This window comes from Solanum lycopersicum, chromosome 9 (assembly GCF_036512215.1).
Source record: "Solanum lycopersicum chromosome 9, SLM_r2.1".
In the NCBI taxonomy this organism is placed as follows: Eukaryota; Viridiplantae; Streptophyta; class Magnoliopsida; order Solanales; family Solanaceae; genus Solanum; species Solanum lycopersicum.
The window spans coordinates 58,750,029-58,767,785 of NC_090808.1; the positions used below are offsets into that span (position 1 = coordinate 58,750,029).

A 17,757-nucleotide genomic window follows, 5' to 3' on the forward strand; every position below is an offset into this window, starting at 1 on the left:
CTAATTATCGAAGCGACTTGTCCTAATTTATAACGGATGATCAAATGACAGTTTATCCACTTAAATTATTTTCTAAAATTGTTAGTGTTTAAGTAGTGTATTATAAAATGTTATTTAATCTATTAAGTGTGTTCCTGATTTAAACAAGTCACTTTGAGGTAAATGACTAGCTAATAATTTTTTTTTGGTGATTAATTGTCATGTAAATAAATGTATAGATTTATTCATTTTCATCATAAGAAAGTTCGATCTTTTGTTTAATTTATCTTTTTGTGTTCTTGTTTAGGTGGTAATATTGTGCAAGTTGGTTCTATAAAATATAATTGACGTCTTGTAATGATGCAAATGTTATTGTATACTCTAAATATGAGTATTTGCAATTCTTATTAAGAAGTAAAATGAGTAAAAGTGACAAGAAAATATAGTAATTACGGGTGTACAAAATCGAATCGAAATCGAACAAAAATGCAAATCGAGTCAAAATCGAAAAAAACTCGACTAGTGATTTGGTTGACTTAGTTTGGTATTGAAAAAAATATATCTGACTATAATTGGGTTGATTTGGTTTTAACTAAAAAAAATCCCATATCAAACCAACCCGACATAATATATATAATTTTAAAATTTTAATTTTTACATAGAAATGTTTACTTTGATATAAATTTTAAATATTTTTTATGCTTTTTCATAATTTTTATCTTTAAATATATTATTTCAAGTTTGAAACTTGAAATTCTGAATGGTCCAATAAAGATTATAATCCACAGATGTTGGTAATTATAATAAAATTTAAATCAAAATCAAATTAATACTAATGCAAAAAGTAAACCAATTCAACACTAAGAATGAGAATAATGTTGAATATTTATTCTTTAATTTTACATTGGTTTAGACTATTAAAATACATAATCTAATTTTAATTTCCTTTAATATTTAGTCATGCAACTAATACTTATTAAACTTAGTTTAGCATGATGATTTAGTACTTTTAAATTATGATCATTTTCATTGTGACTTATTAATTTGCAATAATTGTTTATACGATTTCATTATTATTATTATTTGTTGGATATTTTAGTGTCATTAGTCATGTCACATTTTGTGTTATTTTCTCAAGAAACACATTAGATAGTTATATTTTGGTAGGACTAACGAAATATTTTAACTACAAGCAAATTATATATTTATATGAATACTTTATCGGAAAAACCCAAAAATCCGGAAACCATGAAAAAAGCCAAAACAACCGAGGTTGAAAAATCTGAGTGTTATTGATTTGGTTATTTTATAAATTTAAAAATCCAGCACAAATGATTTGATTTGATATTTGAAAAACTCGAACAAATACGGTCATATACACACCTAGTGTAGGTTCATGAAATTGTTTATTCGAAGAACTCAAATTAGAAAACAACTACTCGCTCCATCTCGTTTTATGTAACACTATTTTCTTTTTGGTCAATTCCAGATAAAATGTCACATTTCCTTATATGGTAAGTATTTAAAGGTACACTACAGATAAAAATAGTTTTACTTTTTAATATGACTATGTATTAAGGGCAATTTGATGAATATTTCAAAATCATCATTATTTTTTAAACTCCGTACCCGATCAAATGTGCCACATAAAATAGAAAGGTGGGAGTACTAAAAGTTGAATAGTATTATATATCCTCCTATTTTAGAAATGACAATTGAAAGTACGAACACTGCAATATGAATGGTACCCTATGCAATAAAAGGTGTACATCAAAGATGAAATGAATAAGAGTAGCAGAGGAATTTTCATGATTTTGCTGTGTTAAATGATATCATTTCAGTATAATTGCTACGTGTCTCCTTTAGGCTTAAATTTGTTTCTACATTGTGTACGTGCCATTCTAGGATGCAATTGAACAAATCTAATTCTTAACTTTTCTTTTATTCCAACCTATTCCTATATTTTATCAATTATTAATATGGTAAAAGTGGTTTTTTTTGTGAGATTTTTTTAACACCCTGAAAAAAAAGAAGAGGAAAAATCCAATTTCCCCCCAAACAACGTTAAAACCCATGCTTCTTTGCATGCCCATTGCATTTTTGATTGAAATTCACGTTTTCGATCATTGATTTTTGCTCTATCAACTAAAATCTAGAACTAGAACTAGAATCAGATGACGGAAAAAATGGAGGTGACGGAGAAGATGTGTGCAACAGAGGAAGTAGTTGATGCATTGCTGGAATGTATGGTGGATCCGTTGTTAGGGCGTAGTTTTTGCAAATCAAAGGAAGTTCCGACACTTGATCAACAAAAATCCATGGCTAAACAGGTACTTGTAGCTTTTTATTTACTCTGTTCATTCATTCGATATGTTTTTATTTGATTAATTCAATTTGATCTTTTTTTGGCAATTGAATTCACTGAGTAAAATTGAAAGATGTCTCGACTAATACTCTGTGTGAGGTTTCTATGCTTTAATAGAATGTGTATGGAATCTCTGAAGTTTTATACTGTTTGCTGTAATAGAAGGGATTAAAAGATTAATGATAACAAGATAAACAGTGGAAATGAAGCAACATGTAGTAGTGAAAATTGAAGAAAAAGATATTACCTGAATACCATCTAATACTACTAAATAAGGAAAAGTTGAGAAGAGGAAACTGACCCACTGCCTCTCACACATGAAAGTACGACAACACTTGTCTACCTTTGTACCCTTTATCGTCAACCTCCATACCTTTTCTGTCTAGAGTCATGTCCTCAGTGAATTAAAGATGCGTCATGTTTTGCTGTCTAATCACTTCTGCTAATTCTTTTTCAGTCGTCCTCTACCCCTCCTTAGACATGCTATAGCCAACCTCTCACAACTCTTTCACATGTCCAAACCGTGTCACTCCCACTTCCCTCATCGCCTCATGTTTTTGAAATCGAAAATAAAAATAAAAATGAGGAGATTCACATAATCTTTTTTTTTTTGACAAAAGGGGACATTTTGTTCATTTATTTTAGGTTTACAGTGCATCCTGATGCCAAACTGTCAAATAAATCAAATTGTTTGACCTTGACCTTTACAGCACCCCTGGAATTTATTTATTTATGTATGTGAAATTTTTTTTGAAGTGAAAAAATGCTTAAATTGTCAAGTAAGTGACCCTATAAACTTGTATAATAGAAATAAAATATTGTCACATACAAGTTAAGAAGACAAAGACGTACCCGATCATAGCCACCCAATCTGATCACAGATCTCCACAACCCATCAGACAATTTCATGGTAAGAATCATATATGTACCTGATGCTAAATGAAAGATCTGTGCAATCAGAAAACATCAGGCACTTACTTCAGGCAATTAAGAGGAATGCCATAAAACTTGGGTGGTTTAAATTCCATGGCTCTCTCCCTGTAAAAATTTTCAAGTTCTCCCATAAATGCTGCTTGATCCTCTGGTGATCCATCATCATTCTAATCCTCATCTTCATCCTCGTCGTCAGCCATCTATAAATTGAGCAGATAATTGATCAATTAGAAACATGAAATTAGTTGCCACAAAATCTACACATCAAACCCTCCCACAGATAGTATCTGCACAAGATACCTTTGATTCATCAAAGATCTTATTTGAGGTGAGAAGTCCTGTCGCTATAACTTTCTCCTTTTGTTCAATACAAATTGCTAATTGACTGACAACTTTACGAGCGTCTCCCAAACCCAATGGGAGAATCGACTGTTGACCGTGGAAAGGTTTTTTTCATGCCAACAGTCTCCTTCACAATTGGAGCAAAGGTGCAGTGAAGGTTACTAGCTTTCCTGTTGAGACTATGCCTTTGGAAAATAGGACTTCACTTGGATACTGTAGACTCTATGAGCATTTCAATGACTCCATTTGTTGGTGCTCGGTTTAAGGAATTTGGCGTACACATTCTGTATTAAGCAAAATGAGAACATTTTGTGATGTAATACATCGTCTCCTCCTGCACACCATCTCATGAATGGGGTGGATATCTCTGCATATCAAGTTTGAAGCTCCTACTTCCTCTGTCATCATAACTTTGATATTCAAAAGAACTGTTCCATTTATGGATGAAATTCAATGGTTTGGTATGACTTTTTGTTTGGTCATAATTTGAAGATTTTCCTGACGAAATATCTCCCTACTACTAGCCAAAATGTGTATGCATGGACTTCTATATATCTGGAGTTGAGGATGATAAAACTTGGTCATTACCTTGATGCTGCTGTGGAGCTTAAGGTTTTCTAAATTATAAGATTCACCATTCATTATATTTTATTTTCCTTAGGAAGTAGGTTCCTACTTTATCTGTAGGTATCCACTACATTTGCAGGTGGTGCTTCAAAAGAGTAGTGGATGGGCATCAATGCAGGCTGGTTCCATTCCCAGGTTGTTCAATGTCAAACTGATCCTATTCATTAATTTGTATTTGTAGTGCCCGAATCAAGTCTGTTTCAAATTAAGAGGATACAATCCATGAGGAAAAGCTAAGGTATGCCCTTGCAGTAGCACATGTAATTCAGTGTTGAGTATTAGTTATTTCTAGACTGATCATTTCTATTACTCCTTTGGAGTCTATTTTGACTTACTAATTTCATTTCAACTACACTTCTTAGCCTGTGTTGGAGTGGTAATTTTTAACTTTGTTTTATGTATTTGTGGTCTATTGTGACAAAGTAGCTAGCACAGGATGGAAATCAAATTCTTGGCAAATCAAACAAAAAAGGGCAGAGGAGAAGAAACTTATGTGAAAATTAGATAAAGAAGATCAGCAACTAAAAATTCTTAGCAAATCAAACAAAAAAGGGCAGAGGAGAAGAAACTCATGTGAAAATTCAACAACTAAAAATGAACAGCAGCATCCTCTACATATGATATGATAAACAATTACAAGTTGATCTCATATGTAAAAAAAAATATATTTTGATGTCCAATATCAGTTGTACATATATTTTGTATTTCTTTAATAGTATATAACATATCACATTGACCATCTTCTACAACAACTATCATCAATGATTCATTAATACTGATATTTTGACTATTGGGCCCGTGCTTGCCACGGGCCTCTCCCATCTAGTATTATTAGAATCATCGGTTACATACTTATCAATTAAGCATGGAATGTGTTAATTGTAGCATAATAACACCGTGCTAAACGTTATATTACTAATTGTCAAGTGCAACTAAGATAATTAGCTTCAGAGTTTCATACAATAGACTACGACACAAATCAAAATAAAAATAAGAGTTAGATTAATCTTTTGTAAGTCGTTAAAGGCAATTTCTAGTGAACGAATATTACTAAAATTGGGGTTTAGTAAATTAGACATTATCATTGATGATTTTTTATTATTTATATCATGTTTTTTCAAGAAAAAAATGTAATTGAGCACATTATAACTGCCTTGAAGTTATATCAACTTCAAGAGCTGTTTAATGAGGAGGAAAGATAAATAGAATTAGTTAGAGTCATAAATAAACATGGGTGTGTGCTGGACGAGTTTTAGATTCACGTGAATTCATGTTTTCCTCTCAAAATTTTATATAGTAGTGTTTAGCTATGTGAATTCACACTCAAAATATCATATAATGTAATGATGATTGACTGCACCATTGTAAATGAGGTTTAGAATTTGAATTTTATATCGATCTTGTTTTATTTTTCTTTCTTAAATTGAGTAATAAATAATAATTGATAGCACTTTTGGGCTTTTGACATAACCACTTAAAGAGATGTTAACAAAATTTAGAAAGAAAAATAAAACAAGTATAAAAATCAATGATAAGAACATATAATATAATTTTGGACGAATAATTTTAAAATCTTAACTGTTTTCAATTATAAAACCTAAGAATGTACAACAAATTAAATTCGTACTTCAAATCCATCTTTTCATACTATCATCTCAAAATCCTTAATAATACACATGAAATAAAGTAGACTTTTCTGTCCTCCTAAAATATATTAATTTGAGGTGAGTTTTAACATTTTAAAAGAACTCAATAATTATATTTGGCTCTAAAAACATGTTTTTTTTCTTCAAATTAAACAAATTCTATATGGTCAACAAATTTTGCCAAAAAATGGTTGCAAAATTAAACATATTTTTTCCATTTCAAGTGGGGTTTATGAATATGAACTCAAATTTGTTTTTGGTAAACCAACGGAGCATATCAGCCCAAACCCACATGTGAAGAAGCAACCACTCTTGACCTTTTCAATAAGAAAATAATAATTGAGCAATCTGATATTTTTAAAGCTACTATAGCTGGAATCTTTAATTCTCCACCACTCCATTTTCTTTTCATTTAACAACTATTCATATCTTCTAATTTTATATTATAAAAAATAATATCAAGATCTATTTTTTCTATATAATAAGGCCATATATTTATTTCCCAATTTGTCCATTAGGTTTTCAAGAACTTTTTTTGTGTTTGAGGTACATTTCTCTTTATTTTGTCTCTTGAATCAAGAAATTCAAGATATTGCTGCCAAATATTTTTAACTTTGTTAAAATATCAGAAAGATTGAATCTTTTTTTTTTTTTTTGAATCTAGAAAATGCTACTTAATCTTTTTAACTTTGTTAAAATATCATGAAGATTGATTCTTTCTGTTTGATGAATCAAGAAAATGTTGCTAAATCTTTTTAACTTTGTTATAATATCATAAAGATTGGATCTTTTTGTTTCTTGAATCAAGAAAATGTTGCTAAATCTTTTTAACATTGTTATGATATGAGAAAGATTGAATCTTTTTGTATCTTGAATCAAGAAAATCAAGAAGATGCTACTGGATCTTTTTAACGTTGTTATAATATCATAAAGTTTGAATCTTTGAATCAAGAAAATGCTGCTAATCTTTTTAACCTTGTTATTGTGACAGAAAGTTTGAATCTTGTTGTCTCTTGAATCAAGAAAATGCTGCTAAGGAGTTCTTCAACACCACTTCTTGGATCTTTACACTCAGAGAGTCCCAACAGTCATCACCATCATCATCAGTCTGATTTAACCCCAAATCACACACCCAATTCCGTTCACCATAGTTACAGCAAACTCTCATGTAGCCATGGTGGATATCAGAATTTTAATAGAAGTTTATACCCTTGTAAGTCTCCAATCTCTCCTTCATTTTCTGAGATCAGCAATGCCAACAAATTCCCATCTCATGGTTTTAGAAGAGCTCAATCTGAAGGGAACTTGGAAGGATTAGTAAAAGTTTCAACTGATGAAGTAGTTGATGAATTTACCCTCTCTAAACCAACCAACATGCTTTCGCGTAAACCACCGAAATCATTCTTGGAAACCATTCCATCTTTCTCCATTCACAATTCAAGGGAGCTTCATTCGGACGACGATGACAGCGATGACTTTGATTGCATAAGTGGACAGAACAGTTTGGGAATGAATACTGTGAAAGAGGAAATGAGTCATGTGAGTCGAAATTCGAAGATAGATATAGTTGAAGGCAGAGAAGAGATGTTCCTAGCAAGAGGACTTGGGGTTGCTGATAGTGGTTGCTTTGATGATGGTGGCTGTGGCATAGGAGGTGGAGGAGGCGGTGTTTATCGCCCAGTAGCGTTCGATAGGGATGGTGGTGACAGCCAGGGACTTCATATAGAAGAGCATTACAAGAAAATGATAGAAGAGAATCCTGGCAATTCATTATTCTTGAGGAATTATGCCAACTTTTTATATGAAGTGAGTCTTTGCTTTTGTCCCTTCTCTTATTTTGCTTATTCAGTCATTGACAATAGCTAATTTTGCTTTTCTTTCGTGTTGGAGCAGACAAAGAGAGACCTTAAAGGGGCAGAGGAATACTATTCAAGAGCTATCTTAGCAGATCCATGTGATGGTGAAATTCTTTCACAATATGCTAAGCTTATATGGGAGCTTCACCACGATACAGATAGAGCCACGAGCTATTTCGAAAGAGCAGTCCAAACAGCCTCCAGTAACAGGTCTTCTTCTCACCCACCACCAAGAAAACTCAAGTCTTTTTGAAATTCATGAACATGTTATTTACTTTACAAAACTGACTATTTTATCTTGTTTGATGTGTTAACAGTCACATACATGCTGCTTATGCTAATTTCCTCTGGGAAATAGAAGATGAGGAGGATGAGAATGATGAAACACAAACGCAACCAATGGTGCATACTGTAGCCACGGCTTCTATAACTGTTTGACTTGCAAGTACATTATCTTTCGTTGAATTATTTGCAGAAGAGTTGGTAGAAGCTTAGCAAGTAATTAGGAAGAACCTGTAATTTAGCATATAGTTAGTAATAAAACTGATGCACAGGACTTATCTTTTCTCATACTTTTATGATTGAACGACTAACACTTAAATAATGGTGCAACTGCTTGACTTGAAAGTACATCATTTATTCGAATAGGAAGAACAAAGATTGTAAAAGCTTCACAAGCAATTAGGAAGAACCAGTAAATAGCATCTTAGGTAGTAATAAAGCTGATGCACGAGACTTCTCTTTTCTCCTACTGTTGTGATCACCCAAGTAACCCCATGAACGGCAAAAAAGGCAGTAAGTGAACCATTTTCAAGTTATCCAAGGGTATTTGTAATTGTTTCAATCAATGAACTAAGCAACCAGGAACATAGGCCAACTTCTAAGGCTAGGATAAAAAGATAACAAGTAAGGCAATTGGAAGTTGAAACACTATTGCTGATTGACCTTCTTTGCTCAATGTAGACTTAGCTTCCAACTAACTGTGCAGTTAATGCCTAAGAATAGGGAAAGAGAAAGCATGTTATGCTTGTACAGTGGCTGAAATAACAAAGTAAATGTCTGAAATATGAGATTATGTCAAGAATTCATGGACCTGCAATTACAACTATTTTACAACTAATTGCATCATATTGTATCAGGAAACATTTCAAAATGGTTCCAATTTTTTAATATCTACTGATAGCAAGTTACACAACTATAATCATACATGATCGTCGATATTCATGTGACCAGAGATATATCATACATGGACCTTACAAAGTGTGATTGTTCTAGAAAGCAAGCCAGCATGAAGACACAATGAACAATCTATTGAGTATCAACCAGTACAGAAGGGAAACACTAAGATAGGAGCAACTTTTTTTTGATAACCGAGAAATCCTTGAGGTCTAGTGGTGCATGGTTCGGAACTTGGTGGATAATGGGCCTGCCTTGCTATTCATTTTCTGTTCAAAGCTGTGAACTTTTCTTCTTTCTGTTGGGGTTTAGGGGTAGAGGAATTTGGGAGGGAAAAAAATTTATGTTGTCACTTAGAATGTCCAAGAGAAATCTTCAAAATTTTGAGAGCAAGGTAGAATAACACGTCAACTAGTCTAGGATTCAATGCATCAAAGATTTATTAGCTAAAGTTAGAAACTAGCATGGAATATAGGTGGAAACAAGACGATGAGCTTGGAAAATTCCATTACTACTACAGGTCATCCGTCATTCATATGCATTTTCATCGAGTACTCTCCTACTGGTAGGTGAGTCTAGAACTTTGACTCTTCATGTAAAATTTGACATGTTCTCTTTGATTTACTATTAAATGCCAAACTTTCCGCCTTAGGATGTTGATTTTGCAAGTTGGATAGTCAATATATTGAAAATCATAGGAGAATGTTAAGTGCATGTCGAATCTGTGTCTAAACTAGTATGTTGCTGTTACAGAGTATCTATGTTTCACCCAGATGCTTGGGAATGAATTTCGTATTAGATAGTTTACTGATGTGGATCAAAGTCATCGAAAGATTTGATATACATCTACTTTTAACATTTTTTTTATTTACTCATACATTAAGTGTCAAAGCTTAAGCTCTAATATTTGTCAAGCCTCGGGGGTCTATCAGAAACAATCTCTCTACCTCACACCCTCCCTAGACCCCACTCGTGGAATCTCACTGGATATATTGTTGTCATAAATTGCAAATAGGGTGGAGGTACTAACTTGCCAACCATAGAAGCATAACTAAAATTTTGAAGTCTCTCCAACAGAATTTTTCTCAAGGTGTTCTAACTCAGACTGAAGCACTTCATGGGTTTGACTACAAGCTTCAATTGCATGTGTTGTCTAATAATTATGGAAGACACTTAGACAATATACAGTCTTTAATGTAATAATTTCAAATTTGATGCAAATGAAGAGATTGTTGTTTATTGTCCGGATTCATCTAATAAATTGTTTATAAACTAGTATTCATTGATAGTGGACAATAAAACTACACGATCAATTTATTTTTAGAAATATTACTAAATATTTTCACATATTATTAATATTTAAATGAAAATAATAAAAATAGTACTTGAACTGTTTAGAATTCTTACTTGACTTAAATTAATCTAAAATAGTATTATTTAAATATTAATAACATGTGAAAATACTTGATAATATTTCTAAAAATAAATTGAAAAAGTGTAATTTCTGTTGTCTACTATGAATTAATAAGTAATAGTTAAGCCCTTATTTGTATTGGTGTTGATTAGTACTTATTCACCTGATAAACTGATATACATTTGTATTTGTAGGAGTATCTTTACAATTTTGCATTAGTTTATACTCATCCTTATTCATCTAACAAATTTGTATATTTTTTTTCATTATAAATTAGGAAAAAGAAATATATTTTCCCCCATTTTTGCTCATTTAAAAATACATTTGAACTAGGGAAGATTAAACATAGCTAATCAATACACTTAAATTTAGGAATTAAAAAATCATGTAAATAAGAAAAAAAAATCACTAATCATGAATAAATCATATATTATTATAAGAGGGAACAAAAAAGTTAAAAGTTGAATTACGATTTTACCCTTATTATAAATTAAAATATTATAAAAATATTTAACTATTTAATTTAAATATTAAGTTACATTATTTTAATGGAAATGTTAATGACTTTTGCACTTCTTTAGAATAATTCTTAATTAAAATATCTAATTTAATTTATTTTCTTGCATTATTTACCCTTTAAATAGATACATGTATATGATTTATCTTCTAAATTAATTTATGTTCTTAATTAATATTTGTCTGAAATTTTTGTAACACTTGACCTTTCAACTTTGTAAGTGAATCTTCATATTCCAAAGTTATATTTTTTCCTATAAATACAATCTTTTAACATTATTTTTATAGGAAGATTTATATGTGATACAATTTTTGTGTGGAAGACTAGAGAAGCTTTAATCAAGTGAAGAAAATTTCAAGGTAAGAAAATTCATGTCAAGATTACAAGGCATAGTATGATTCTACTAAAGTATCGAAGCTTGATGTATTTTTTTTTTACTTATTTGTCGAGATTGGAACTATGGTAAGACCCCGCCATTTATGTAGTTAAATATCACTTCCATTTTAACTTGTCTTCCAAATATTTTAATTTTTTATGGTCAAAAGTTGAATGTTTATTACTAAAACTTTGTTTCAATTTGCATTATCAAGAAAAAACAGGAAAAAAATTGTCTTAGAATTTTTCTATTTTTCGTTGGTTGCGTTATGTTAAACTTGCTCCTATATATGATACTTTATCTTTGTATTTGTAATTTTGTTTTAAGAATATATTTGATTGAAGGTTGTGTTTTTTGCTTTAGAAAATGAGACAAATACAATCATAAAAATAGTGTATAAGACATGCAAAACAATTAATGCCTACAAGATTTTCTAATTTCAAATTATTAATAATTACGTTTATGCATTTTAAATTTTAAATATTTGTAAAGAATCATTCTTATATGTGCTTGTGGATAAAATCTATAGTTTTTCGACAATTTTCATTAAAATTATCATGAGATCCAAATCCCAAAGTCAAAAAAATGATACACCAAAATGCTTAAGAAGTTAGAAGATCTTCTATCCTTTGACCAAATATTGCTCCTATTAATTTTTTAACAAAAAAATTTAAAATATATTTTAACAAACTTTTAATTGTAAAAATATTAATATTGTCATTTTGACTCTCCATTAAATTAAAATCTAATTTATTTAATTAAATATTAATATTTTATTTGTATAATTACATAATTTAAATATCAATCATTGCACTTTAAATCTTAGTTATTTCCTTCTAATAAGTTTTTTATTTATAAATTTGAATTACTTAATTGCCTTCTACTTAATGAGAAGGAGAATTCATCTTTTACTAATTAATGTCATTTTATCTTCTTGAAATGTATAAATATTAATTTAATTTCAACATTTTTATGAGACAAAAAAGACATTTTAAGAAAGTTAATCATAAGATAGTGTGCCTCCATTTTTGTTTTTGCTACTTTATTTTATCTTTTAAAACAAAAATTATTTATCATTTTATTCATCCTTATGAAGTAAACGTGCAATGCACGTTTCGGAAACTAGTTCGATTATAAGCGAAGAGAGCTAATAAAAAGAGACTCACTTAAGTGACTTTAGTTTTGTCTTTTAATAAATCTAAGGAAAATAGAGTGAAGGGACGACAAATAAAGAAAAGGAGGAGAAATTAATAAAATAGGATTCCTATAATTGTATCGAAATTAACATTATCATTCACCATAGAAAACAAACCTAAAAATGATTGACTTATTGCCGGAATTTCTCATCCAAAAATACTCTGTTTGACTGGTTAAATAGAAGCATGTGGCGTGAGTATTCTCTCCAAAACATGGTCGCAAGCATGTGGCGTGAGTATTCCTAGGTATATTATATTGATTAAATTAATAGGGACACATCGAATCGATCTTCAAAAAGATGGCGGAGATTTTTGGATATGCATCTGATTCAATAACTTTTTGGCGCAAGTGTAGAAAGTATGGTAAAAGATGGAGATTGATTTATACAAATATCGAAGCCTATTAAGTTAGTAAAAACATCCTAAAAGACAATGCGAATGGTATTTACTTTGAACACCTAGTAGACTCTTATTTCAAGATCGACAACAGGTTGAAAGCACACCAGATTACTACGAATTCATCTATTGACGATGATTTTAGTGACTTGGAGGCTAATTTATGTGATGACGAGTCATGGAAAGGGAAAACAAAATCTTTATGGGTACTGAAATAGTTTGGTAGTGTTGAAGTAAAGAGAAAATGATATCTATAAAGATCCGGAGGTTTGAATAACTAGTCGTTGGATGTGAGAGAAAGTGGTATTTGCTGAGTTGTCGAGTTTTTTTGGGTTGTGGCTGTTGCTTAATTTATTGTAAAAGCAGGAGAAGAAAATCTTTGTTCATTTCTTAAAAATCTATATACGGTTGATTGCACAAGATTTCTCTAACAAATACAAATTAGTCGAGACTAGTTATATGAATCCTCGATATCCATTTAGCTTTGGTTATACCAATCCTCAATCTTGAAACAATAGTTATCAGGGGTTTTCCAATGTACTTGCGAGATGCTCTGGAGTTTGTGCAGGAAAAAGGAGACACTGACGGGGTTTGAAACTGCAAGCAAGCTTCATCCATAGTACAAACTATATAAAGGGCAAATAGATAGGTTCTTTTTCATGCAAGCAAGCTTCATCGATAGTGCAAAATTTTTTATCTATAGGAGATTATAACCTTTTGTTTTTTATGAATTAGTGAGAATTTCTTACAAGAACTTGTAGGTATACAGCCAAATGTGATGTGTGGATTCATACATATATTCAACGTCTTGTGCTACATTTGACAAAAGAGAAGTGCAACAACGTTTTTATTTCTGAAAGGCAGCCAGGATTTTACGGTTGTGGGTGTCCTGGGTGCTCACTATTTTTAATGTAAACTTGTATTGATTTCATGAAATTAATAGGAGATCAACAAGGCTGATTTCTGCAACAGCACATTCCTCAAATTGATCTGCAATCTCTACTTGTCTGGTTGAACCGTTCTATGTCATGATAACATGGCTTAAAAAAAAGCTGGTCAAACTGACTTAAAAGCTAGTTTTTGACTTATTTAACTGTTTGGCAATACTCAAAATAGCTTATTTTAAGTTAAAAAAAAACTTATTTTAAGCCAAAAGTTAAAAGCTGGGATAGGGGTGCCTTTTTTTTTTTAGCTTATAAGCTGTTTTAAGTTGACCACATTTTTATGTTTTTTCCCTTAATATTTTTATACAATCTCCAAATTACCCATATAACCCTAACATCTCTTTCTTCTATTTTTCCCTTTTCACGTTTGGCATAACAACTTCAGCACTTTTATCCAAACGCATAACTGCTTATTTTAAAAATAAGTTTCAGCACTTTCAAAAGTACTTTTTTAAAGCTGCTTTTATTAAGGCCATCCAAACGGGCCCTAAGTATCTCCTAAAATTCTGTCTATTTATATCAACTTTGAGTATTCATACAAGTTTAAAGGATTTGGAAGTACCGCTTGCAGTTCTTTTCCTCTCATCTCAGCTAATTATTCATTCTTTCTTCTGAAACATGTTCTCGTCATAGAGATGTGGCACATTATTATGTGTGTTTCTGTTGTTTGGTTGCATAGGCATTGCTACTGCCACTGCAACCGAACCCAAAACAGAATCGTTTGATACTTCTTCAATTCGATTGTGGCCACGATGGTGGTGGTGTACTCACCCAAAATACCATCACCACCAACTCATGCGGCTCCATATCCATCTCCGATTGACAATGTGGCTTCACCAACGCATATGGCTCAATCCCCAGTTGATGATGTGGTTTCGCCACCGCACACCACTCCAACCAAAACTTGCATCAAGGTGGACGGTTGTGCATCAGATTTGATCACTTTCGTTTTCAAGCGTAGAATTTCATTATCCACTCAATGCTACCAAGTACTTTCAACAATTTCAGATGATTGCTTTTACAGAGAGTACAAACACTCAAAGAGGGGACCATTTTTCCTTGGAAAAGTGAGAAACTATTGCAGCCATGCCGTTGATAATGCTGCTCCATCTCCATCTCCGGTTGCTTTACAAACTCAGGAATCTCCATCTCCATCTCTGGTTGATAATTCAGCTTAACCAACTCATGCATCTTCATCCCCATCCACAGTTGATGATGTCATTTCTCCATCACACATGGCTCCCTCTTGGACGGCTCCAACCACTTCTTGCATCAAGGTGAATGGTTGTGCATTCAATTTGATCACTTCATTTTCAAGGGTAGAATTTCATTATCCACTCAATGCTTCCAAGTACATTCCAATTTCAGATGATTGTTTTTACAGATAGTTCACAGACTCCAAGAGGTACCCTTTTTCCTAGGCAAAGTGAGGAAATATTACAGTCATCATCAAGCCCGAAGCAAAAGAACAGGATAAGGCACATTTTTTCTCTTCTTTTTGTTAGATCATTTAGTTTACTTTATATAGGATTCTGCCCCTAAATAGGTGTTAAAAGGGGTGGTAGTTAATTACTTTCGATTATATGTTTTTTATTAGTTCAAGTGGATCTTCATCTCTATTTTAAAGTTTAATTACTACTCTCTCCGTGCATATTTATTTGTCGACTCTTAACAAATCATTTTCTATATCACTCCTAGATTATTGATAATGTTAGCTATGGAGTATATTAGTGACGATTCTGAAATTGAGAGCTATAGAGTATTCTCAATACAATCCAAATATTACGGATATAATCCAATATTAGCTATAAAGTTGAATAAGAAAGCAGCAAGGCATGGATAATGAGGCTGGTTGCACCTTTTATGTCCCGACAAAAAAAAGGTCTTATTGATATTACCATATATTATTCATCAGAGAAATCAATACACAGATAGATTTATAATCAATTAAGCTATTTCCTCAAAGAAAGTGTATAGTACTATAAAAATAGTCACCTAGTATAAGCAATATCAACAACATAGATACGAATGAATCATCATTTCTCAATGTAAAAGGATGTCAGCAAAGAAACCATAAGCAACACTATATTGAAAATCTAACTCAACACTGTTAATACCAAATTAGGCCAACTGTCTATAGAAAATAAAACAGAACTTTTCATACTTCAAGAAAGGAGAGAGGAAATTACTAAAACCATGGGAGATCAAGGTTTAAATTTAATCCTTGTCGAGCAATGTAAAACAAGTGCATAATCCTACCCAATCACTACTTAAGTGCTTAAAAGCACCTAAAATAAACCAATTCAAACAGGCTCTATGTTTCGAATATAATTTGTACATCACTGAGACATAGTTTTAAGCCAAACTATCAATAAAATTGTGAATACTACGTTATGTTTTCTCTATTATTTGATACATCCTCTATTATTAAGGATGCTATATACAGACACTCACACAAAATTGGTGAAACGTGTAGTAGACCACATTAACTTCTTTCGAAATTAAAACATTATTATAATTGACGATAGAGGACCAAGTGCAGTGCACGTGTCTGGAAACTATTAAAGTAAAAAAGAAAAATGCTGACAGGAACTACGGGCTATACAAGCAAATATATTCAATGTTGTGTCTCATTATCAAGGAAAAAACATATTCAATGCCTCGTCCTATATTTGATAGAAAAGAAGTGAAAAAAGAGCATAGAAGCTAAATTAAGCAGAATTCTTACCAGTAATCATAAGGGATTAACAATGCTTTTTACATATATTTCTACCGGATTGCATCTCATGAGATCAACAGTGTGCTCTAGCTTTCTTTTTGAACCCCCAAATACGAGTATAACTCCGGGAAAGGAAAGTAAAATGTCGCCCTTGGTTGAGTGGCGAAGATGTGTAGAGTATAGGGTGGGTGTCTTAGAAGAACAATCCCCCTCCCTACATGTGCATTAACTTCATACTTCCCACTGTTGGTTGACGATGTCAGATTATAGCAATGTATTTTGGCTTTGACACATTCTAATTTCGAACTGCTTCAACATTGATCTGATTTGTTCTTCTTGAGTAGTGTTGCATTTCACTTTTTTGTGTAGATAGTAGTGTGAGTGTCAAACTGATTCTGATGATTCTCGGAATTTCTAGACATGTATGACTGCGCGTTAGGATAAGTTTCATAGGGATGAGTCTTTAGCAGTTAAACCTGTGCCTTATGGGTTTTGTACTTCAAATCTATGATGTCAAGTAGTTTTTGGTGTCATTCTTTTGACACAAATCATTCATCTTTTCACATATGAAAAAATATTGATACTCTAGGTGACTTACAAATTTTGTTATTGTTACATCGAAAGAAACATACAAATACTCATGGGACGTGCATGATGATGTGATTTCAAGTTGTATTTCCTTCCACATATAAGATTCTTCTTCTTTAAAATTTTGTCTAAAACCTGCGAGTGGATACTACTAGTTATCTTCCACGATGCAGACCTCGAGCATGCACAGATCACGAGGGGACATTTTATTCTTCCTCCATGATTCCTTTGTGCCTAAAGTTAAAACACAGTGTCTTTTTACCTTATAGACAATAAGTCCCAAATGAAAAATAAACTGTTAATGCAATCCAACCGAGAAAATGCTGGGGATGGTTGTAAAGTTCATTAGATCTCTCAATTTGTCCCCCCAAAAAGGCAGTCTTTTCCATCTTCTTTTTGCTCAGCAGTGTGAAAAACTGATTTCATATTTGGATTAGTAAGGTAAGGATTAACACCATGGAATATTCGCTTTATGAAAAACCCAAAGGTAACGAGACTTTGTACATAACTACAATTGCCTCGAATGAGAACTTGCAGTACTTTGCTCAAAGTTATATATGTTGTATCACTCACTTTTGGTTTTAGATAGTGAATTAGTGAAATCAATTAGCGTTATGACATGACAGGTCCAATTCATATTTATACGCATTATACTTCATTAAAAGGTGTAATTCAAACCTATC

At 31.9% G+C, this 17,757-nt stretch overlaps 1 protein-coding gene and 1 pseudogene across 1 annotated transcript; both read left to right on the plus strand.

Moving 5' to 3' along the window:
* Window positions 1-6,196: 6,196 nt before the first annotated feature.
* LOC101248132 (uncharacterized) lies at window positions 6,197-8,320 on the plus strand. Its single transcript, XM_004247089.5, has 4 exons — window positions 6,197-6,438; window positions 6,884-7,698; window positions 7,786-7,958; window positions 8,066-8,320. Exons 2-4 carry the CDS (start codon window positions 6,919-6,921, stop codon window positions 8,184-8,186), a joined length of 1,074 nt encoding a protein of 357 aa, XP_004247137.1. The 5' UTR covers window positions 6,197-6,438; window positions 6,884-6,918; the 3' UTR covers window positions 8,187-8,320.
* A 6,065-nt stretch (window positions 8,321-14,385) lies between these two features.
* On the plus strand, window positions 14,386-15,519 carry LOC101255532 (uncharacterized; annotated as a pseudogene).
* The last annotated feature ends 2,238 nt before the right edge of the window (window positions 15,520-17,757 follow it).